This window comes from Molothrus aeneus, chromosome 6, assembly GCF_037042795.1.
Source record: "Molothrus aeneus isolate 106 chromosome 6, BPBGC_Maene_1.0, whole genome shotgun sequence".
Lineage (NCBI taxonomy): Eukaryota > Metazoa > Chordata > Aves > Passeriformes > Icteridae > Molothrus > Molothrus aeneus.
Genome location: NC_089651.1, coordinates 31,411,490 through 31,437,465, shown reverse-complemented (window position 1 = coordinate 31,437,465; position 25,976 = coordinate 31,411,490). Strand labels below are relative to the sequence as shown.

General features: G+C 32.8%; 1 protein-coding gene across 1 annotated transcript in view; it reads left to right on the top strand.

The window, feature by feature from the left end:
- RYR3 (ryanodine receptor 3) overlaps nt 1–25,976 on the top strand; it is a 196,760-nt gene that overhangs the window by 147,571 nt on the left and 23,213 nt on the right. Inside the window, exons 67-86 of the mRNA XM_066551268.1 lie at nt 1,349–1,589; nt 1,906–1,993; nt 2,097–2,189; nt 10,031–10,201; nt 10,658–10,717; nt 11,866–11,997; nt 12,834–12,946; nt 16,905–17,001; nt 18,571–18,680; nt 19,493–19,544; nt 20,231–20,281; nt 20,571–20,670; nt 20,872–20,951; nt 21,311–21,387; nt 23,053–23,126; nt 23,369–23,386; nt 23,876–23,956; nt 24,343–24,431; nt 24,810–24,938; nt 25,266–25,370. Of these exons, the coding sequence (XP_066407365.1) occupies nt 1,349–1,589; nt 1,906–1,993; nt 2,097–2,189; nt 10,031–10,201; nt 10,658–10,717; nt 11,866–11,997; nt 12,834–12,946; nt 16,905–17,001; nt 18,571–18,680; nt 19,493–19,544; nt 20,231–20,281; nt 20,571–20,670; nt 20,872–20,951; nt 21,311–21,387; nt 23,053–23,126; nt 23,369–23,386; nt 23,876–23,956; nt 24,343–24,431; nt 24,810–24,938; nt 25,266–25,370 (1,961 nt within the window). The remainder of the gene's footprint in view (nt 1–1,348; nt 1,590–1,905; nt 1,994–2,096; nt 2,190–10,030; nt 10,202–10,657; nt 10,718–11,865; nt 11,998–12,833; nt 12,947–16,904; nt 17,002–18,570; nt 18,681–19,492; nt 19,545–20,230; nt 20,282–20,570; nt 20,671–20,871; nt 20,952–21,310; nt 21,388–23,052; nt 23,127–23,368; nt 23,387–23,875; nt 23,957–24,342; nt 24,432–24,809; nt 24,939–25,265; nt 25,371–25,976) is intronic.

Here is a 25,976-nt window from a genome sequence, read left to right as displayed (position 1 = left end):
ATATTTTTTGAACAGTAATTGTACTAATAATATTTAATTACTTTTCTGTGCTTTACCTTATTGCCCAGTGATGTAATAACAAAAAATTATAACTAGAACCATCATGAAAGAAAGCTAACTAAAATATAAGTAACAATAAGAGAAATATGTTTATGTTTTATTATTAGTTATATGCATGCATTGTAGCATCACTTTAAGCAGAGAGATTTCTATTCTTCATAAGAAATTTTGAAAATCTCCTTCTCTATGCACTGTATAAGAGCCTTAGTGCTTAATTTGGAGTTGTGAATTCCATTGATTTTCAAGACTCCTGAGTAGAGTGAATTATGTTCATGAAATACCAGGACAACATGGAAAGAAAGTGTAAATAGTGAAATAATCTCAGGAGTAACCCAAGTTCAAAATTAGTTGGTTTGCCTGAATAAATATGTGAGCTATTAAATAAGGTGAAAGTTTTTTCAAAATATCACATAAGATATAGTATTTATCCTGCTAAAGAAGTTTACCATATCCAAATTTTATCATTCATATTATACAGTGTAAGAATATAATGTGCAATAACACACTTCAAGAAAATCTATGTAAAGGTAGTAATTTCCTGCTAAATTTGAGTAACCAGTACCCATTAGTACTGTGTTTTTGGTGTTTTAAATGCTAGGAGGTCTTAAATAATAATAAGGATTCCATCAAAATTTAGTAAGAAGTTTGCTGCTTAGTTGTAAAGAGTGTTTCCTGCAGTTTTGTACTGATTGTTCTTCTACATAAGGTGACAATATAGTCATGCTGTTTTTGCAAGGATTTTTTGGCTTGAGTAGTTTGCATTTTGACATGAATAGTTTGCATAGAAGTACTTGTACAAAGTTGATCTATGACCTTGAATTACTCATTCATTCTCTTCATTTTAACTTGCCCAAGGCAGAGAAGTAGCAGAGAAGTAAAGGACTTCTTCCAGAACACTATCTTCTGGTGGTTTTCTGACATTGAATACAAAAAAAAGCCATCCCAGACAGAAAAAACCCCAAACAAAACAAAAAGTATTTTTCTGAGGACTTTGTGTCTCAATCCTTATTTTGTTTAGGTTCTTACTTAGAGACATGGGACTTGCCAAAATGATGATAGTTTAATTTATATTCGACTGAAATACTTATAATCCAAATCCACAGTCTTTTAATTGCGCAATAGACAGTTTTTATAAAGCTGCATTCATTGTTTTATTAATAATTTTATGGTGTAACATTTATGAAGCCCCATAAACTTTACTGTTTCTAGAATTTCAGCATTCATGTTAATACAATGAAAAACACCAGTTATGCATTAATCATAGAATTATCTATATTTTCATGTATAGTTTATGCTCAACCCATCATCAGCAAAGCCAGACCTGATCTTCTCAGATCTCACTTTATTCCAACACTGGATAAATTGAAGAAAAAAGCTATGAAGATAGTGATGGAAGAAGAGCAACTGAAAGCAGACAATAAAAATGACACCCAAGAAGCTGAGCTACTCATTCTTGATGAGTTTGCTGTACTTTGTAGAGACCTTTATGCCTTCTATCCAATGCTGATACGTTATGTAGACAACAACAGGTAAAAAAACCTAATAATTAAACTCATATTTATTACTTAATATACTGGAATCTATGATCAGACAATCAGGAGGAACACAGTTCACTTAATCTTAGAGTGAGAATCAAATCCTGCATGTTTTAAGATTCTTAAATCTTAATCCTGAATAATTTAAGATTCTTAAAGAAAGCTGTACCTTTAATTCACACCTTTTGCTCACATGCAAATTCCTAGATTAACTAGAAAAATGTTACATGATCTATTAAATAGGGATCATTATGTTAAACTGTCTTCTTTTAAGTATCTTCTTTTAAATTTCTCTTACTTTTGTAATTAGAGCTAATTGGCTAAAGAAACCAGATGCGGATTCTGATGAACTCTTTCGAATGGTGGCTGAAGTTTTTATCCTGTGGTGTAAATCACATGTAAGATAAAATATGCACTTTTCCTTTAATTTCATTCTATTTTTAAATATAAATGTTGTACATGCAGATAAGTTAAACTTCTGGTGATTTTTTTTTTCTTTAGAATTTTAAAAGAGAAGAACAAAATTTTGTGATTCAGAATGAAATCAACAATTTGGCATTTTTAACAGGAGACACCAAGAGCAAGATGTCTAAAGTAAGTTAATAAAAAAATTGTGGATCAGGTAAATCTACACTGTGTGTTTATTATGTTGAAAGAAGGCTCTGAAAATCTACTAAGATTGCAGTTACTCTGCTGTTAGAAGAAAAATAGTTTTGCTTCTTGATCACAGATGTGACAACTAATATAGTCTCTGTACCTTAGAATTACTTACTAAATGTCTGCTAATACGCAAAGACACAAGATTAAAATAAGTCTTGATTTGAAAAGTTGCACATATAAGAAAATATGGGCTGTATTATAAAGTATGGGTTATTGAACATTCAGGAAAGAAAAAGGTGGACTATTTTATAAAAGCAAGTGAAGAAATATTGCCTCATCATTTTTGTACTATATACAATATATTTTTATACTCTGTATTGTTCTGTCAGCTTTGATGGAGCACAGATCTCTTTACATATACCTTTTTATATATATAGCGTTGCTACATGTGCACCATTTTTCTTGTTTCTTATCAATTAAGACATTAATCTATTTTTTGCTGATTTTCAATATGACAAGATGCTGATATGATGGCTTCCAAGTACATCTTGTTACCTGTACAATAGAGAAATTGTCAAGGTAATTGTCAAAGGCTGCTTTGACCTTAGCTGAGGATATTGCCTTACTCAGCTAAAGCCAGATGAAGTCTAATTCCAAATTCGTGTTGGTAAATATACTGAAGAAAGCCTTTCTTTTATTCCTATTTATAATGATTTTGGAGTAATCCTATTCTGAAGGTGTAGCAGAGAAGTATCATTTAAAGTTTTGTATTTCACTATATTTTGTTTTCCTGAAACCTAGCTACTGTAAGTCCACTTTCAAACAATAGAGAACCAGATAAAATGTACTATTACATTTCTTAATTATATTTAAAAATGTGTTTTAAAATGTTTTAAAACCTAAGCTTTTTTTTTTCTTTTTTCCTATGAATTTTTTAAGTTTTGAAACCTGACTAAGCTAAACCCTGATATTGGAAATTTTACAAGCAAAAATATTATTATCTGTTCATCATTAGTTCATGACCAGCACTGAAAAACAAGTCCAACTTTATAAAGAATTCTGTATTCGGAGACAAGGAAATTTTTAATCTCTTTCTTGTTGTTAAGATGCAGCTTATCAAAATTGTTTGATAGAATTGGAATGTTTGTATCATCCTTATTAACAAGACAAATAGTGAGCACATCCAGGCTATTTGAGGAGCAGTTGCACAATATAACAGACTATAATATGTAGGTCTGTACTTTTATCATATGGCAATCATTGCACACCCATTTATTATGTGTATTTTAACATTTATAATTACAGCTGGCCTGAAGAGATGAAAAAATAGATGTACTTTCATTTTTTAGCACCACAGATTAGAAACGGTATATTTAATCTAAACTGTGTCCCACTTCAGTATTGATAACAGGATAATATGAAGTAAAGTGTTAGTGCCATATTTTTGTCAGTCTGGCATGGCAGGAATAAAAGACAGGTTTTTACAAAATAAGGAATAGGTAGGTCTCCTACTGTACTACTTGCAGATTTACAATATTTAGAGGATTTCATATTAGTATTTTCTGCAGGAATTTTAGATCTCTGCTTTGAGTATTTCAGTTGCATAGAATACACTTCCTTTGGATATACTGAGGTAAATCAGGAGTGGATGTCGATAAAATCACAGGAATTTAACATCAAGAATCTCTATTACCCAAATCTGACTTTGAGATTATATTTTCAAATGCCTAATGTGTTTATTTAAGTATGCAAATATACTGTGTATGAATAATTGTATGAATATATTTGTAACAGGGGTGTAGATGCATATGTAAATATGTTTTTATTCCGTGGGTATATAGTACAGAGAGATTCTGGGGATTTTGTATGCATATAATTTTTTGTAAGCAAATCAATGTCAACTTATGGTGTTCCAGGACACTGTGCATGGTTACTGCTAATAAAGAAAGAAAGAAAATACTGTATTGTTAATGACTGAATATTTTATTAATATGATACTGTAATGGCAGGCATGATTGCAGAACAGCTGATATTTTAGATGCTTGTTTCATGATGACTTGAATACCATGAAGAAATATATGAAGTGTCTTTTAGAAGGATTGTATTGGTTTTCTATATATGGTTTCTAAGCAGGAAATTGCTAATATTTCAAAATATAAAATATAAGTGGTCTAAATCCAGCACATCCAATAAATTATAGATTTACATCCGTTTTGTTGGCTTTTTTTAAGACTGCATAGGTTAAAAGAAACAAGAAATTCTCTAAGTAACTGAATTTCAGGTTTTCTTGCAGGTTTGATATTTATTTCTATCCTTAGACATTGATCAGTAGAGGACATTACATTAGGGAACATTAAAATTTCTTGCTTTAATATTAGCATTTATCTCAAAAAGTAGCAAGTTTACTTGCTATATAATTAGCTCTTTCCTCTCTATCACTTCTTCCTCTTTATTTACATTATTTCTAGTGGAAGCAATCTTACCCAATATTTATCAATATTTATCTATCCAATATTTATCAAGCATGACAAAGTATAGAAAACTGAATAAGAACTTTGGCTATTGACAGTGGGCCCAGGACAGAGCATTTTGTGGTCCCCCAAAGGAGTAAGGCCCAGGCTCATCTCAGACTGCCTTAGGTAACAGAGACTCAGTGTTGTTCCTGATAAAAATACTGGGGTGCTATCAGAGTGTAAGGTGTAGTATATCCTGTACAGAAGGTTCTATATCCTTACATGCCATAAAAGAAAGCAGAGGAGAAAGGAGTAGCATTATGTTACTTATTGGTAGCTAACTTCCATAGTAACAAACTATTCATCATTAAAATCAAGAAATTAATTAAGCATCCATTGTATTTTTATTATACTATATTAACTTTGTTACTAGCTTTTCAAATAAATGTATTAACAGCTGAGAATTTAATTTTTCTTTTCTAAAAATATGGCAGCAGAATGCTTGGAGGGGAATGGTAAGTTAGAGAACTTCCAGTCTGAGAGAGACTGGTAACTTAGATCACATTGAAATACCAGGTTTGTGATAGAAGTGTTGGAATGGAGAATTTAAACACATTCAACTCCACTAGTCTGTTATTTTGGACCCCTGCATTGGTTTCTTGATAAAATAGACTTTTGGTTCAGAGGAAAGGATGTCCTATAGTGTTTGTCAGTTAACTGGAATAGAAGACTGAATGTATACATTCACATGTACATAATAATTGTATGTGCGCTATTTTTCTGTGTCAGTTTTGGACTCTAAATGAATGTGTGGCTGGATATATGCCTTCAGTTGCTAAACATTTACATATCCTACTGGAGTTTTTTTTTTACTTGCCCTCGTTAATTTTTATAATCTATTCTTAAGAATAGATTGAGTAAACCTATTATAGAAGTTAGAGGCCATCATAAAATGCAAGTTCTTATTATAAAACAAAATGGTTTTTTGTGCCCATCTGTAATATGTAGTACACATTGTTTGTAGATTTACAATAGTTAGAGGATTTTATGTTAGTATTTTCTTCAGGAATTCTAGATCTCCTCTTTGACAGTATTTCAATTGCATAGAATACATTTTCTTTGGATATACTGAGGTAAATCAGGAGTGGATTATTTTTATGGTCAGCTACAATAAATTAAATATAATTAACATTTCCTTACCTTTAGTGTATACATACATATATATATGTATATACCTGCTGAGCCATGTCTATGCAGCATCTACATATTTCACACAGCTGAAATTTTAAAATAAAATTTGCTATTTGTTCAAGGTATTAAATATTATAAGATGCTAAGATTCTGACACTTAATTTGAATATTAGTCCTTTGCTTTTCTTTACTTGTACCTGCTTTTCTTACTATGTAATATGAATTGAGTAGGCTATAAAAAGATTTTAATACTTTGGCATCAATATTTTGAAACTTATTCAGGTATCACAAGAAAATGAAGTTACTTTTAGGGCAGAATGACAGAAGTGAGGGCTTGTATGTGGTTTTTTCTGCTTGTTTTTAACCAAAAGCTTTCTATAGTATTTTCCTATGCCTGGTTGAGGATTCTGGTCAGTAATAGTTTATTTTATCTTACCATAAATAAATGGTTTTGTCATTATTTTCTTAATATTTCTGACACAATTATAATATAATGTTGACTATGGAATACATATTTATTTGAGTGTATTTATAGTATTAATATAATAAATGGTAAGAATCCTCTCTATGTATGAGAGTTACAGCTGAGTTTATAATATTGTTTTCAAAATGGGTACTGCTGAGAGATGCAAGCTAAAGTTTTCTCTCAGGCTGTCTTAAAAAGAATAAATAGCTATGCAATGGGAAAATAGATCTGTAAATTAAGTGCTATACCTTGGCAGTGATAGTTTGATTTCTAAACACATTTTTTTCTCAAATATATTTTGGTGGGGAAAAGAGGTAGAAAGAGCTATTTTTTGTGAAAATGTGAATATTTTTCATTACTGGATTATCCAGAGTTCCAGACACCATTCTTCTTTTAACGAAATTGGGAAGAGATGCAGTAATCAGTGTATTGATAGGTTAACTTGCTGGATGTCCTTAAATGTGAAAGCAACAAATGGAAGTGTATGGTAGAACAGCAATAGAAATTCAGAAGTTCAATCATTCAATAAAGATTAAGCTGATTTCACTAAGATCTCATTTGGTTATGCATTTACAGTCTATTATTTTAGCTATGAGCTTACTGTATTTTTACTGTCCTCATAAAGCTGAGTAAATTTATAAGAAACTTGTAAAATTATCATCCTTTCATCTCTTTTACTTATGCTTTTTTTTCCCCTTTATTTTTCTTTCATACAGGCCATGCAAGTAAAGGTACAGGTCAAAGTGCATGATGTGTCTTTGTTTTAGATTTAGAGATGATCAGGCTCCAAGCACTCCTTCCATTGATCATAGCAGTGGCGTCACAAAGTGAAGCACCAGGTTCCACCTACTATAAATTTTGTCCCAGCTAAAGTGGCGGTCTTTGACCAGAGCAGATAAAATTCCCTTTGGCAATCCTAAATATTGCTTAATGTGCAAATGTACTAAAGCCACCTTTTAAAAAATATTTTAGATGTACATTCTGCCTCTGCTGTCCTTCTGCATTCTATTTTTTTGCTAAAATAGTGAAGTAGACATTGTAAAAGAAATGTCTAAGTAGAGTAATTAGAAAGATGTATTTGGCTTATGATATTCAAGAAGAATATTTGAGAGAAATGTGCTATAATCTCTACCCCATTTGTAGGTGAATAGAAGATTGTATTAAATCAAATAAGTTTAAATAAGATATACTGTTCAAATTCTAGCTTTTTCCAAAAGTAAAATGGTTTTTACTAAAGGTGTGAGGTGTGACACAGCTTTAGAATAACACTTATCTCTTTTATGTATTCAATGTATTTGAAGATTTCTTTTCCTTCAGTCAACTATAGGTCACTTTCCTTTGCATCATTCATATTATTTCTTTTAATATGAATTTCTAAAATAGATGAGTTATTTCTGACCTATGGTGCATTCTTCATGGGTGAAGTAGAATAAGCAACAAAATGGAGCATAAATCCTTTCATCTTTCCCTTTACACTGTGTGCTGAGAAGCATACATGATGCTGGGGAGAGCTTTTAATCAATTAAACTGGAGACATGAGTTAAAAAGGGAGAAGCTCTGTTAAACTAATAACCTGATTTCATGCTTTGCTGTTGTCAAACTTTCCAGGTATACAGAGTAGGATTTAATGGCTGTCCTCACAGTAATCTCAAAGAACAGAAGCTCAAAAGGGGATGGAAATTCAGAAAATATTATACCTATAATCTTAACCAGTTTTAGCTGATTTTTTAGTGTAAATAAATTATTTCTTCCTTTTCATTGTGTATTTAGTTATTATTAATCCACTAAAGAATCTGTAATTGGGTTTTGGTATATGAATTTTTTTCAGAAATATCTATTTGTATGTTTAAATCCTCAAACAAGTAAGACTATTACATGCTTTTAGGCAACCAAAGTATATCATTCCTCCTGTTGAGGTCCTTTTAGCACAAAATATATCTGATTTAATGCTCTTTACATATACAATACAGGTATGGTGTGTACATAGGTGCATATTAGAACTGAAAGAGACAAAATTCCATTGTCATTTAGGTTTCAGTCTGTGACTTTATTTATACATTTAGCAGCTGGAGAAGTGAATTCACAGGCAGCAGAATTTACGGCAAAGGCAGAATGGGTCTTCTTTTCATGTTTTGAAAATTCTCCAGTTTTAAGGTTTACAATCTTATTAATTTCATATGAACATAAAGAAAATTGGATGTGCAAAATGTCCACTGGCATAAAAGATGCAGAAACCAGGATGCCTCCCATCCCTTTTTTTTCTTTTAAAAATATATCTATTACATATTTGGTTATTCCTTATTTAAGATGCATAGTGACGCCACTGGAGTACAGTGATACATTGTGGGATTTGTTTGTCTGCTGTCATTGTAGAGTACAAATAATGTCATTATTAAAGCCATTGCATCACTATTTCTAAGGCACTTTGAAAAGCAAAGCTTTGAGGCCAAGTAATCTCCTGCAATTGTTAGTTCCTTAAGAAAGGAAGCCACATCCATTGCGTGTTCCCTCACACTTCAAAATACTTAACACAAGATCTGTACAGGGAGATTTCCCATCTAGAAGACAGAATTTGCCAAAATTTATCACCAAATAGAATACATACAGTGCCTTTTTTCTTCCAGTGATTACTGTGATAATAGTGAGGCATTAATTGGGAAATAATGAATTGCAATGGATTCTGCTGTATCCTTATGTGGAACTACACAATCTATTATAAGAACAGTAGTTTGTAAATCCTAATTGACAGAAGGAAAAGGATATGGAGGGTTAAATGAAAGCATTTGTAATTCTGTAGTGTTGTACAAGCCTGGAGGCCTAGTCCTGAAATCTTATCTTAGCAAAACTCCCCTTGAGTATAAGTAGGAGTTTAATCTGGGTACAGAATTCAGAACTGGGCTGTTTGATGTTGTTGCTGTTTACTGTGTGTTCATTAAATATAGGGGTCTGTTTGAAAGATTTTGGTTCTCTGTCTCATAAAGGAAAAGTTGGATGTGAAATATGTTGTACAGTGTCTGTCATAAGAAGATAGGGCAGATGTTATTCTGTTGTGCTGTTTACTTCTGTCTCTTTTGTTTTCCTTTTCCTATTAAAGATGATATCCAAAGGTACAAAATTTTAAATTTTTTGTCCCAAATTTATTCATATTATCCAAAGCCAAAGGGCAGCGCTTTCCCAGAGGCACTAATTAATTGGCACTTTATAACATTGAATCAAAGCCTTTTAAATAATACTGTTTTTCAGATGAGACAAGTCAGGCAATATTCATTCATTCAGACCCTGAATAACTATCTTTATGTAAATCTCTTACAAAAAGGTAAACATCCTAAATTTGTCTCTGTAGCATTGGACAAATAATAGTGTCCCCTGAGAATGATTCAGCTTTTAATTGTAGGGTTGTTTCTGATTTGAAAGGTAAGATCCAGTAAGTATTGTCAAAATAATACGTATGAATGCGCACAAAAGTGTGTGACTCCTATTACCACATTACTCTTACTGCATTTTCTGCACTGGTGCACACCAAAAGTATTCCTTTACATTTTCTGACCAAGCCTATACACCCTTCCTCTACTGCTGCATTTTTAATTATTTGTACTACATCAGGAACATAGTTTCCTTGGACCATAAGGGGAAGAGCGTGTTGGAGAAGTGTGTGATCAGAAAATTAAAGTAATTTTTCTTTTTTTCTTTTCTTTTCCCCCTTTTAAAATTTTTTTAACTCACAGTCTGGAGGACAAGATCAAGAGAGGAAGAAATCAAAACGTAGAGGGGATTTGTACTCCATACAAACATCCTTGATTGTGGCTGCACTTAAAAAGATGCTTCCTATTGGTTTGAATATGTGCACTCCTGGAGACCAAGAGCTCATCTCTTTGGCTAAGACTAGATACAGCCATGTAAGTGTGTGCTTTTAATAGTTTTTAATACAAAAATAAGCAGAACTTTCTGAAATTAATTTTGAAGCATAGAAATCTAAGCAGTCAATATAATTAAATATCTGTGTGTACTATAAGCAATTATAACTGCTAATTATTGTGGTTTTTTTAAAAAAAATGTGTATATAGAGGTGCCATACTTTCCCTGTTGTTTTCCATTTGTATACCACGTGCAGTTTTATATAATCATGTTCTTTTGCACCAAATACAGAACTACAATTAGTTAGCTTTAATTCCCTTCAAAGTTTAACCCTTGTTTTATGGTTAAATTAAGCCTTTGCCCCTTCTGGTATCTTACATACTTTGAAAGCAAAAGAGGTTAAATTTCAATGTTGAAATATAAGCTGTTCTATGTTGTGAAAGTTCTTGTGAAATGAATCATAATCTGAACTGAAAAATACTTCTACCTTTCTACAGAGGGACACAGATGAGGAAGTCAAAGAACACCTACGCAACAACTTACACTTGCAGGAAAAGGTAATATAGAAAAATCTGTCTTAGATGCCAATGTGCGCTTTCAAAACACTGAAGGTGCAATTGTTTTTTTTGGGTTTTTTTGTGATACAGTAAAAAAAAAATCCAGAAAGCTATTAGAAACGTTTCCATTTTAAAATTATTCTTCCTGATATTTCATTGCAATAAATGCCTTATTTGTAGCTTTGTTTGGTATAGTCAAGTTTCTGGAAGATCTGTAGAATGGGACAAGTGTGAAGAATTGAGATACTGGTAGTCTTAAAGGTCTAATTACTTAGAATTCTAATTACTTCGAATTACAACTGATCCAAGAAGAAAATAAAATTGAAACTCTACTACTTCAGCTTTTCTGCTTGAATCTAGCTTTCAATAATGATTAAATTAAGTATTTCTAAAAATATATACATTTTGAAGTGACTATAATAAAATATTAAAAGCTTTGTCATTTTCGCACTTGTGAGTTTTACAAGTACATTTATACTCCTACAATTAATATGCTGAATACACAGTCAAAGGTAATACCAATATGGAGTCCTCATGAATCTGTAAATTAAAAATAATTCAGATCATTGCCTACAGTGTTTGAATACAATAAGAGTAACTCACTTATCTGTCATGGAAGTTGACTGTCCATTTGCTATAAATTGATGCTTGCATACATTAAAATAAGCACAAGAAGTACTTTAATGTGGTTTTCCTATTTCTGTCTTTAAGGAAAAAAAAAAAAAGAAAAAACCAAAAACTTTGGCTATAACTCTTCACCTACTGAAATTCCAGCTCTCTTTTCCAGACTCCAAAAAACAGCTTTACACTCTCAGTACAAAGGTTGTGCAAATTGAACTCAATCCCAGTACTAAATCTGCTTCCTTATTTTTAATGGAGTTAAAAGGAATAAATAAGTTGTAAGGTACTTTATTTGGTTTCATGAAATAAAAATACAGAACCTTGCTTAAGAATTTAATTCAATTGCCCAGTGATATATAGAATCAATGCCATTTTTTTGAGCAGCTAGCTAGTTAATTTGGTCTGAAAGGGGACAGAAATTGGGAATATTTATAAGCTTCTTTATTATATGATGGGAGTAGAAGTAGTGTCAGTCAAATTCATTGCCTTCATTCAGCAGCTTATGAATTAAATATGTTGGGTTTCAGTCTGATGATCCAGCTGTGAAATGGCAGTTAAATCTGTACAAAGACATTTTAAAGAGTGATGGACCTACTGACCCTGAGAAAAATGTGGAGCGTGTGCAGAGGATATCAGCTGCTCTGTATCATCTGGAGCAGGTAAAAAGCCAAATGTCTATACTGTGTTTATTTTTGAAAAACAGAGATTTTTCCTGGCAGAGATTATTTCAAGTACAGTGACTGCCATCATTAAAGAGTCCAGATAAAACTTAGGGGTTTGTACATGTGTGCATGCAAGTACCAATGCACATACAGATGTGCATATATGAAAGTTTTCAATGTAATCTGTTGAAATGCCTCCATTTAGCTGCAGGGAAAGTTCAGGATATATTTCTGCAAAACTGCTTGAACAGTCATATGAAGTATAGCACACAAATTATCTCCATGCTGTAGCAGAAAACCATTTTGATTTTAGGAAGAGATGTTTGCTTGTGCACTTATTTTTAATATATTGAGTTTAGCCTGTCTCCTATTTCAGCAGCATAGGATGCTGTAGCAACTTTTGAGTTGCTTGCCTGTTCATCCAGTTGATGCAATTCAAATAAAGGAATTTGTGCTCTTCCTACATGAAGTTAATCCATTCCATTCACAAATTATATAACACAGAAATACCTTCACATGAACAACTGAATATGCATTGTTAGAAACAGAAAAAATAACAACTTTTGAAATTTACCAAGTAGTCCCACACGAGGTATTCTAACATCTTGAATATTCTTGTCTGAGTAAATGGAGAGACTTCTGTATAGAAGGTCCCCAGTATTTTTCCTTATTAATAAAATAATAAAACCCCAAAAGGACATTTTTTTCAGATGATGCAGAGCATTGGTAACATTTTCTACTTTTCTAACTACCTAACCACTAGCTGTATAGAAAATTTTTTGATGAAAGTTGAAAAGTTTCCATTGCATATACTAGAAGGTATTTTCCTATAGGTTGAACAGCCACTGAGATCAAAAAAAGCTGTTTGGCACAAACTCCTGTCAAAACAACGCAAAAGGGCTGTTGTTGCATGTTTCAGAATGGCACCGTTATACAACCTGCCAAGGTAAGTGGCTGAAAGGTTTATTTCTTCATAACTTTGGTTTGCATTGTTTACTGAGTGAAAACACTGCTTGTGTGTTTACCTAGGTGTTGATTGTTAGGTGTATGTAATTTTAAGAGACAAGAATTGATAAGTCATCAGCTAATTCCTCACAGGAGCAAAACAGTCATCTCATGGCAAATAACCTGAGTGGGAAAACACTATAAGAATTACATGCTTCATTTTTGTCAGTTATTCTGTGTAGTTCCTCAACTTATCTGTGAGTCTGTGAAAACCATTTAGATGTTGCTGTTTCTGTCCATTTTTTGTCTCTGATTTGTTGCTCTTTTTACTCTTTATTCTCCTGTGTTTTTTCTTTTTTCTTTCTTTTTTTTTTTAATTTTGTATGGCTCTTCCTCTCCTCTTACATGAACACTTCATGCTCTGTAGCTTGTCTGGGCCAATCTTCAGCTACTACATCAGAATGTTATATGAATTAAAGCGACTATTGGGACAGTGCAGTGCAGAGAGCACTGCAAAATGATATTTTAGACTTCTATGTTACTCTGCTTCTTATTCCAGTTGAATGCAGATACCACAAAGTCCAAAATAAAATGCATCTTGTGCCTTGATCCATCTACTGCTTTAAGCAGAGTAATAAGATGATATATCACTGGAGTAACTTCCTTTACTCTGTTTCTTCTCAAAAAAACTGAGTTTTATTCAGATAAAAGTTAGGCACATGTTTAATTAGATTTGCTTCTCTCCTTCTGCAATTTTTCACTTTTTGTGTTTAATATTATTATTCAAAGATTTTTGGCAAAGTGTTTAACTGAAGGGTTGTGTTGGATTTTAAAATCTGTTTATTAAAGAAAATTTACACACTTGCTGTAAAGGTCTTTAGCTGAAGGTCTGTAGCTGTGCCACTAACACACTGGAGGAATATTAGGTTTGCACAGGACAAATAAAAAGGCAGTTTATACCATAAAAAGCACACAACCTTCACAACCTTCCTTTGCAGAAATGAGTAGTTCTAGACTATAATAACTTCTCGAATTATTATGCTACCACCAGGCCATCTTTAAAGAACCAAAAAAATGGAAAGGATTAAATACAACATAAAAAACCACCCAGTATCAATCCTTGCATCTTCAAGAGCTGTGTTTGGCAAAAAAGAGGAAGTGGTATGAAGAAATACCATTTCAGTACAACCTTTTTGTGAGCAAGCTTTTTTTTCACAACCATATTCTGTGTTTATAAATTCTTAAAATGTTCAGAATAAATGCGTGACCACCCAAATGTTAAAAGGGCTCCTCCTTTTTTTGCCTTACAAATCACCCACTTTTATTTTTTATATTTGAGGTTGACAGAATGCTTGCCAAGAGGCAAAGTGGGTTATGAATCTTTAAATTCTTGACTTTTTAATTTTCAATAAAATATGGAATAATACCATATTGAAATTGAACATTTACATGTCTGTAATTTTTTTAAAATGTTTTTGTGTTAAAAACTTTCCTCAAGCTTTTTGTTCTCAAACTTTTGGTAGATTTTGTGGTGCAGTTTACTCCTAATTTAAATATGAATATGAGGCAAATCTACCCTGCTGTTTCATTTTGTAGTTGCTAAAAATGAACCCTCATAAAAGTATTTTTGTCAATTAATTGTGTTCTCTGCACTTCAAAACAAACAAGGGTGAAAACACAGTTAAAACTTAAAATCTTAAAGTCGTGGAAAAGTTTGGGTTGGAATGGATCTTTAAAGGTCATCTATCCTGATCCTGCTGCCATGAGCAAACTTCTGGGTATATTGTTCAACTGACAGGTTCAAACCAAATTTTTAAAGTTCACTAGCTTATAGTCACTTTTTTCCTAGATAAATCATAGGATCCTGACAGGAAAATAAGGCTATCACACTATTATAACAATCTCCATCATCTAAATTGGCAGTGTTTCTCAGACATGCCTGAACCCTAGGGAGATTATTTCAAGTGGGGTATGATTTGTTCTAGGAGCTATTTAAATCTCTTTGATCCAGAGTTTAAAATGCAGCCCTCTATCTTGTCTATTTCTTCATTTTAGTTGCAGCTTTGTATTGGGAGTGTTAGTTCTTTCATGTTAGAATCAATTAATTTAAAGTGCAGTAAACAAATATTATGGTATTAACCATTCCTTTATCCTAGAAAAGATAAATCTTCAGTAAATAATAAGCTTACTCTTTTGAAAATTTTCCAGATATTTAGGTGGCTTTCAGTATAGTTTAATTTTAATCTCAGAGCTTAAGATAATTTTCTGCAAAACTCACTGTAATGTCTATCAGTTTTTAGGAATTTCAGTAAGATATTTCAGAAACAGACATGTCTATTGATATGAAAGTGTTTGTTAAATCACCAAAAAATTACTTTAACTTCTGCCACAAATATTCCGAGAACTCCTTTTGATGAAAAGTCCCTGTAGATACAAAACAAATTGCTATATTTAAAAAATATATATTTTTCAATGAATTAAACATCAGTTAAGTTAGGAAGTACTAATTCTTCATGCTCTGTGTTTATTGAATGCACATGGCTTTGAAAAAGTGTGTTATGTGGTGTGTTTTCTCTGAGATGTGTCTATGTTTGATGTTTCAAGGAAATTAATTTGAAAAAACTTTGTCTTATTGTCTGTCATCTGTATATGCACATAGATACAGCAAAGTTGTACATGGGAATTTTTCAAGCACGGTTTACGATACATTCTATCTGACTACTTTATTGAATTTAACTTGTGCCTTTCTTCAATGAAAACCTATATGCTTTTCTTCAGACACAAAATTAGCAATTTCTTCCTGAGCACCTTTCAACGTGTTTGGCTGGAAAAAGTACATGAAAAAACTCAGTATGACAGGCTTATACTCAAGTTAACGGTAATGTAACTTGTGGAGAGCCTCTTGCTTATGCGCCCACTTCTTCCTTCCCAGCCATGATTTGATATTATCATAAAAACATGAATTTGTACAATTTTCAGAGGGGATTCTGATTGGTCAGTTTTCAAAATTTTATAATAAAACAGCACCAGTGTCAGCAAGTGAGCCTAAAGTGTTGACTCAACAGCTATTCCATTATAAAATACTGATTTGTGTGCACATTGTATTTAAAAGGTATTTAATGGTGTATATGTAGTGCATTTTTATAGCTTCTTTTTGGTGGCAACTGATAAAAGTAAATGAAAAGGCTGCATGGAACAGCCTTTCTAGCCTCATGTAGTGCAGCTCAGAAAAATTTTTTTCCCCAAAATAATGTGAAGACAGATTTATTTTGCCATTATTATGTGTAGTCTTATTGCCATGAGTTTATTTTGTGTGGAAAGTTAAATTAATGTATACTATACAGTAGTAATTAATATGACTTAGAGTTTTCTGAAATTGGTCATTTCATAGAGCAGGTTTTTATATTTCTAATGCAACTTCTTCGAGGACATGCTAATACTGCCCTGATTTAGAACTGGAAGACAAGAAGCTGAGATTAGGCTTCTTTCTGTGGAAGAAGGCAATGATTGTCTTTAGATACTATGCTGGAAAGCAATTGATAGTTATTTTGGTGTTGATGGCCAGTGTCCGATGTCTTGATGTTCTAAATCTAGTAATTTGGATTTGCACCTTGTAGATGTATACCGCACTCACTCATTCTCAGTCTGTTCAAGTGTGTATTTTTCTCATGCTTGCATTAAGGTATCAGTCGTGCAGTTTCATGTATAATGTATTTTAGGCCTCTCTTAGCCTTCAAAATAAAAAGTAATGTATACATATGTGTATAAAAAACCAGTAAGAATGCTCAAAAGTACCTGCAGGTTTGTCACTGAATGTTAGTTACGTTTTGCATTTTGTTTCACTGACCAATCAGAGGATCAGAATTGTACAAATAAGTATCCTTACTAACCATTAACCATCTGAGCTGTTATACTCTGTTCCTTTACCCCTCTTGATCTCACTTTCACAACCCCCCCAGGCACCGTTCTATTAACCTCTTCCTCAATGGCTATCAGAACTTTTGGATAGAAACAGAGGAATATTCATTTGAGGAGAAACTAGTTCAGGATTTGGCTGTAAGTACTGATATAACTGGGCATTTATTTCAAGGCCCACTTCAGTGTGTATTCTATGTATCTATTATAAAATATATTTAATTTTTGTGTACTGTATGCATAAACTTATAAAATATTAATCCTTATGCTTCAGAGCATAAGGTCATTTTCTGCTGTGGTCAAAAAGACATTGTCCTTTGATGCACACTGAAGTGCATTAAGGTGATCTATGCCTTCAGACGAGCTACATGATACTCATTCTTGGAAAGAAAAATGGATTAGATGAACAGTCAGACTGTTCTTGTCATTATGGTAATTCCTATGTTTGTATATATTATTTTATGGGGTGTTTTTAAAGCTTGATACTATTGATCCTTTTCCCTTTTAAATTTTTTTATGCATAATTAATTTTAACATTTTCAGCTTTGATACAAGTTATTTTTGCTGTTTTCCTTTTTGATGCATCATAAGGATAAGTAAATATATGCAGTCGTATTCAGCAAAAATGCAGTTTACCTGTGTTCTTGATAAAAGTGATTGATAAACTTCAGGATTTTGGTAGTGAACATCAGTTTAGAATGCCTACTGCTCTTTCTCTTCCCTCTGTGTAGTTAACTTGTCAAAAATACCTCCAAGGAGCTTATCTCCCCAATCTCTAAACACCAGGAAAGTTAATATACAGCTTCTTGGATCACATGAAGATGCATTAGGAAGCGCTTCAGTGTTAGCAGAAGCACTCATGTTGTGCTTTTTAAAGAGCCATTACTGATATTGTAGAGACACAGAATGCTTGGGTTGGAAGGGACCATAGAGATCACCTAGCTCCAACCCCCCCCTGCCATGGGTAGGGTCATTCTTCACATGCTCTAGAAAATTATATGGTCAGTCTGATTGACTTTGTTGCTTCCTGCTAAAGGAAAGAATGAGGCCATTAATCAAAGCAGTGCCTGCAATTCTTTCAAATTTCCTAGAGAATTGAACTTCTATAATTAAAATAAGTACTGTAATTACAATAAATCTACAATAACTGTACAAAGGTGTGATAACACAAGTAAGTTAGGGTAATAATGTGATCTTTGGCCAGCTCTGACTATGTTATATTTTTAACTGCCAAAAAATGTTTGAAGTTTACAATAATGAGCATTAATTGAACCAAGGTTACTTGGAAATGATATATGAAAAGGTTGTGGCTGGTGCTAGTCTGAATAGGATGTATCTGATGATGTTATTAAAAATTATTCCAGTATCTACTACAAAATAATTGAGCTAGAACTTCCTTTCAATTCAACTGGAGATACATGATTTCTCTTTAATAAGGCTTCCCCAAGATTTCCCCAGTCTCATTCTCAATACCTTGCAAATGAGAAAATTCTAAAGTTACAAAAATAGTGAATAAAAACCATGTACTCTTATCTCTTCAGAACCAAACAGGCACATACAGGTTATGCTGTAAACGCCTGAAAAAGATTAATACTGGCAGTTAATGTAAATTGGATAGAATAAAATTAGTGAAATTCTTTCCTAAGCTTAATTACTGATTTTTTTTCTTGCTTATGAAGCTTAACTTTTATATTCTAAATCTTGAGACAGACATCTCCAAAAAAAGATGAAGAGGAAGAAGAAGAGACTGAGAAAAAGCATCCTGATCCACTTCATCAGATTATCCTCTATTTTAGTCGCAGTGCTCTTACAGAGAGAAGGTAAAAGACCTGTGTGGAAAAGCCCATTGAATAAAAGCACACAGTAATTGAATTTTTAGAAACATTACCAAATGGATTTAAACAAGTGTAGTTCATTATTGTACATGGTGAATACCTTTCTCCCTCTTAGTTTCATTAGAGTTTTCCTGTATTTAAACTGAGTATAACCTTTACATTGAGATAAATATTGACTATTTTTGACATTTTAAAAGCTTGGTAAATACCCAATGCAGAAATGATTGAGCATGACTTCTCCTGGAAACATGAATTCTACAGAAACTGCAGGTTTAATCAGAATACCTTGCCCTGGTCTCTCCTGGTAATTAATAGATGTGTGTTCTTGGTTTTGATATTCATTACATTTCACAGTGTAAGTCAGAAAAGGTTTTGTTGATGTTTATGAATCTCATTGCCAGTTTCTGTTTTGATTTTAGATTGTTGATTAGAATGATTAGATTTTTATGAGTATTCCAGAGTTTCATATAATTTTTCTGTATGACTAATAAAATCTTGCCATCTAACAGTTATAATTATTCTAATTTATATTTCCATATTACTTTTCTGCACCTTCAACAGCTAATGACGACCCAAAATGACTAAGTTCAATGCACAAATATACCTTCAAATTGTTTGAGTAAAAACTTAGAGACTTGGATTTAGATAAGAGAAGTCCTTCATGACACAATTTTCAAGATTAATAGCTTTTCAAGTAGGCTACTTTAATAAAATACATTTTAATAAAAAAGGTAGGCATATGAATTCTTTATATTACTATATCATAAAATAATTAAAAATATTTTTACTCTTCACAGCAATCTAGGACATGATCCTCTATATATTGCCTATTCTGCCATGATGGCAAAAGTAAGTACATAATTTCAAGCTCCATCCCTCACTGCATTTAGGTACTTCCCATTGATTTTAGATGTTTCTTAAATCTTTTCTTTCTGTTTCTTACATGGATTGCTTGATAATAGCTTCTATATTTTTAATGAAGCAAATGCAGTTCAGAGTTTTACATATATGTGTAATGAGAAATTTCCGATGTTAAAGCAATACTATAACATTTCAGTAGGTGCAGTCCTGTTCCTTTCACTTGACACTTTTTTTCATATGATTAACTCCTGAGCAGTTTAAACCCATTAGTTATCTTCATTCTTTGGGTAATCATTTTTGGGTTAACACTTGAAGTCTGACAAAGATAGGTCAGTTTTTTGCAACATATTGATTACAGCTGACTTGTGATGAGAGCTTGACTGTGAAGAGAAATATCATGGATATAGGGATATGGCACAAGGTTATATAGCCTGCAGTTACAGTGTGTATGTAGTTGGATGAATACCCTGAAATACTCACATGTTAGGGAATATCAGCTTCTTAGTGCAGATAAGCACAAATATTTGCAATTAAATGTTTTTAAAATCTTCTTAATACCTTCAGTAATTGCTTTAAAAAATTATTTGGCAATTTTGTAGAAATAGTATAGCAAAAGTAGGCATTATGTTTCTTAATAAGCAAGATCTTGTGATTTCTGTTTTTAACATCAAAAGAGCTGTCAGGAAGAAGAAGAGGGAGATGAAGATAAAGAAAAGACATTTGAGGTGAGAGTTTAAATGACATTTCTTTCTCATAATCTAATGTGGAAGTACTTTAAATATGTCCAGTGGAATAAATGCAAAAATAGCATAACACATTGTGTGTTGAACACAGCGAGCTGGTTTACTGGGTTATTCACATTAAAGAAAGATGGGGTATTTTGAAACTTTGGAGTCAAACAACCCATGGATTTTGGAGGCAGATGGTCTTCAACAACTTCAGATTTCTCATCTTCCTATTTTTCCTGGATCCATTCCAATCTGTAGTCTGTTCTCATTTTGTTCCCAAACCCAGGAGAAAGAAATGGAAAAGCAGAGAACTCTCTATCAGCAAGCTCGCTTGCATGATCGTGGAGCTGCTGAGATGGTCCTTCAGATGATCAGTGCAAGCAAAGGTAATGCTCTGTGGTGTCTTTGAAGTATACACAGGTGTGTTATGTCATTGTGCCTGTCATGTAACTATCATAAACAGCTTCTGTACAACACTTAATGAGCCAAAATAAATGTCAGTAGCAACTGCACTAAGTTCCAGACTGCGTTTCTGATTGAAGAGCTCATAACTACAAGTTTTAAGGAGTGTATCCTTGTTTTGACAGGTCATACAGGACCCATGGTTGTTGAAACACTGAAACTTGGTATTGCTATTCTAAATGGTGGAAACACTGTAGTTCAACAGGTAATGCATTTCCAACTACTGTGAGTCTTGCTTGCATAAATGAGGCAAGCAATTTTGACAATTTTAGTATCCTGTTGTTTAAATTAATGCACTTAATTTTAAGCCAAACAATGAAGAAATGTCAGTGTATTTTTGGTGCAAGGGCAATTATATTATTTTTTGCCAGTGATTTGCATTTCAAGGAACTAATTCAGGAACTTTTGAATTCTTATAATTTAAATATCTTTAATTATAAGGGCACTTATTACCTTTACTATTTTATTTTAGTTTATAAATACTATTAATAATTAATTGCTAGTTATTTTTATTGTATATTGTTAATGTTGTATTTTTTCCCTTCAAAAATATACAACATTTAGAAAATGCTAGACTACCTGAAGGAGAAAAAGGATGCTGGATTTTTTCAAAGCCTCTCTGGCTTGATGCAGTCCTGCAGGTAAAACCATAAGTTGCATTATTACAGGTTCTGTTTTATTCATATTCACTGGCTTATTGCTCAGTTCAGGTGGATGCGTTATATTTAAATTACAAGAGTCACAAGTTGTAGAACTCTTGTGGGAAAGTTTTGTGAATCACAGGAACAGCCTGTTAATCTTTTAGAGTATTCTTCCAAGGGAGAAAATAAAGCAAAAGACTGCACATGCCTTTGAAGACTTAGTTTGAAGAGACAGAAAAGTAAAATATAATGGCTCCTTTACTCATCCTAGATCCCTCAAGGTCATACAGGTCTGGTATGAAGAGCCACCACTAAGGGAGAGACAGGCCAGTGGAGCTTTACTAAGCTTTCAGTTCCTGCACATTTCTGGCAAGTTGCATAATCGCTGTCTCTTGTGAATCCTCTGCACATATACCAGCTTTGTTAGAGTTGGCATGAGACCAGTGAGACTCTAGTAGTCCATTCCCTTGATAAAACAGTTCAAATTAGTTGGGGTAAAGGACTCCCATGCATAAGATAGACAATTTCTGTGTGTTTTTGATTACTCTTACAGTAGATTACCTCCATTTTTCAGCCTTTTAAAAAAGAACCAGAAGCATTCTGAAGGAGTAGACTGGGAATTAGAAGTGGAGGAGCTGTATGAATAGAGGATAAAATGTGGAAGGAATTGTGACCTGCATTGTAGAAATTATTGTTGAATAGTTGCAGTCGAATTAAATAATATCTGCATTGTCATTTTTTCATTTATGTTGAACACTTTAGCAGGGATTTGCTCAAACAGGCCCTGCTGTCATATAATTACCAATTGTGTATATGTATTATTCAGGACTTCATTAAAAGAGGTATTGATAAAATTACTTGAACAGATAAGAAATTATAAGGAAATAAAATGATGCTTTAAGAAATGCTTTTGGTTTTAATGATGTCACTAGATTGAGTATGTGACTGCATTTCTATTTAACTGAACTAAAATTAGATAATGATAGAATTTTATTGGAAGGTTTGAATGAAAGTACTCTAACTGGGTGGTGAGAAGAATCATGATTTGCTATTCCATGTGCTGAGCTATGCCAAGTTAATAAAATAAAATTCAGATATCAGTGTCTTTTGACCTTGGAAGAGATGGAACCTCTGATTACATTTCTTTCTTGTACATATAGAATCAGAAATTCCATACATTTTCTGAATAATATAACCATGTTATATTATAATATAGTAATATTCTGTAATACTATATACAGAAACAACATAATAAAAGTCAGAGTCACAACTTAGTGGAAAACAGTGTGAGAGAAAAACAACGGCAGTATTCTCCTTTAGTGGTAGGTTTAAATCAACATAAAGAGTAATATTTCAGGCTCCTTTTACACTCCTCATTTGTACATGACACTGTGAATGTCATTATCAGGAGTGAAGTTAGATAAGTGGTGAGACATGACCTGAGACTCATTTCTTGTCAGAATTGGACACTGGACCCTTAGTTTCATCCAAAGCTCATTTATTTGATAAGAGTATTAAATAAAATATGCGGAGATGCATGTTGTTGTGGGTCAAGAGTAGTAGTTGAAGGCGTCTAGAAATTTTGTAGAAGAAAGTTATTTTCCATTGTTTACTATAGTCCTTTTTCCTATTTCTGTTGTTGTTTTTCTTTTCTTTAAATATAAGTGTTCTTGACTTGAATGCGTTTGAGAGACAGAATAAAGCGGAAGGCCTGGGAATGGTCACTGAAGAAGGAACTCGTAAGTAGAATGAAATTGATTCCAGTAGTGCTTCAAACATTATTTGTGCCTCCTTCTTTAACTTGAACTGTTGTTTACTGTGGCTTGAGGTTTCTGTTGTTAAACTTACTATAAGTAATTCTAGGCTCTGGGTTCTGAATATGCTTTTTCTTTACACTATCTTTAGCAATAATTTTTAAGAAAAATATTGTAACTTCCAATATTCTTATCTTGTATTCTTGTTATTTTTCTTTGATCCACAGTCATCGTTCGTGAGCGTGGTATGTTTGGGTTTACAGTTTTTGATACTATTGTTGCAAAAGTGTGTTGCAAATACAGAGAGAAATCTCTCATTGCATCTTCTCAGATATCTTTAGGTTTAGCTTTATAGTCTGCAGCAGGTTGTGTGTTTAGCTTGGATAAAGAGTTTGATGCTTATTAAAGAAGTGTCACTCATATTTAAGGCATGAATTTAGTTATGACTAACAATTTACTTATTAGATATATATCCTGTTGCCTTTTTTTTTTTCAAATTAGTGTTGTTTTTTTAACCATGGATGCATTGGAGTGCTAAATACTTTGGCTCTGCTTTTTCTGTCTCAGTTTTTCTTTTCATTATTATCAGTCTGTTTCTTTTAAATTGCTTTAACGCTTTTAAATACTGATTCTTTTATTAAAATCCCACTTTAAAAGGTTACTGTAGGATTATGTGTTCTGCATAATTAATCATAACAATTGTCACATAATCATTGTATTTATATATTTTGAAGGTGAAAAAGTCTTGCAGCATGATGAATTTACTCGAGATCTGTTTAGATTTTTGCAACTTCTCTGTGAAGGGCATAACAATGGTAAGAGAAATGAATTAATTTTGTAGAAAATGTGTGGTGAGTCTGTTCCTAAACAGAGTGCAATAAGAACCAATGTTTTCCTCTAATGCATTAAGTTTCCTGAGGGGAAACTGGCATGACAACAATTTGAATTGCAGAATTCAATTTGATTTTTTAAGTCTTAATTTAATTTTGGTGTGTAGCATATTACTAGTAAAGCCTGTTCCAAGTCACCTGGATAACAATTGTCCAGTTATATATACACTGGGTCTAAAGTTGAATTTCTACAACATAAGCATCTGTATCCAACAAGATATTTAAAAAGAAGACATTCCCCACGAAAATAGAAAAATAATGTATTTTTTTCCTTTGTATACTAACCAAGCACAAATCACTTCTTATTTCAGATTTTCAAAATTACTTACGTACTCAGATGGGCAACACCACAACAGTGAATATTATCATTAGTACTGTTGACTATCTCTTGCGTCTTCAGGTGAGGAAAAAACATGAAAATGGAGTATAACATATTGGCTTTCCTTCACTTCTTTAGATTCACATTTTGTTGGAATCAAACATGAAAGTTCTCTCTAAGGGATACCTAAAATGAAGAGTTTTTAGTTTTTTCATATCTTTTTTCCTTTGAAAACAGATGACATTTCAGAATTCTGTGTGGAATCAGATGTTTGATAATGGTTTTCATTGTTCACTTCTGAAGAGAGAGAAAAATATTATTGTAATGAGAAATAGATTGACACAGATATGCTAAATTTCATCTGAGTTACTGATTAAAGTTTTGGTGATACAAATGCAGGCAGTAAATACTGCATAGAGAATTCAAACCTAGAAAATGTAACATTGTTTTTTTTCTTAGGAATCCATCAGTGACTTCTATTGGTACTATTCAGGAAAGGATGTCATTGATGAATCAGGACAACGTAACTTTTCTAAAGCTTTGGCTGTCACCAAACAAATATTCAATTCTCTTACAGAATATATCCAGGTAAACAGAATATTTTTCTCAAGATACTAACAGAGAAAGTTCCATGCTCACACAGCATGATCATGTTCTTTCATCAATTTGTAAATGCTTTGCACATAATTTTTTGAAATTTTGATAAAGTTACATGGAATCACTGGACCAGTGTAAAGTGAGAACTAAAACATGCAAACAGCTACGTATTTAACAGGATACAATTTGGTATTTGTGCACTAGATACCCAGAGATCTTGGAAAACCCTCTCATGTAGCTTCATGGCTGCCTGAAACTTCTTTTTGATTTGTTTTGGTTTATTTGACATAAAAAATATGTTTTTCTCAATTTTTTTAGGGCCCTTGCATAGGTAATCAACAGAGTCTGGCTCATAGTAGGCTGTGGGATGCAGTTGTTGGCTTTCTTCATGTGTTTGCCAATATGCAAATGAAACTTTCACAGGTATTTTCAACGTTAATTGTCTGTGCACTCACCTTCACTAAAACCCAAGTTGACATTTACGCTCAATCATACCTTTCTGATAACAAACATGGCAGTTTGGTCCCTTTCTCTCTCTTGCCAAAACTGGAGGATTTGTCAGAGCAGAAAGACCTTTAAAAGCACTGAACATAAGCGGGTCAAGAGGAAAGCTGAGAAAGACCCAAAGAAGGAGGGAGTGTGATATTTGGTGAACTTATCCAGTTAATTAATCAAAGACACAGAGCACGAGGGCACAGGCACTGTTCATTTCACTGTTCAGAGCACAGTCCCACTCCACAGCTTCAGGATTCTGTGTTCTTCTGTGACTTCTGCTTAATGCATCCATGCACTCAAACTCTGCACTGAATGCAACAATGCAGAGAGTAATTTCCTTTCTTATTCAGTGTCTATGCTATCCTCTGACTTACAAGATTTCTTCCCACCCTATAGAAGTATATGAGAATTTTGAAACTAGTATTTAGGGCCTTAATGTCAAACACAAATCTACATTAGACTTAGCATGTTCTAATCAGTTCTAGTCCTCTCTGAGTGGTAATGCATAATGCCATTAAATATTGCCAGTGAAGT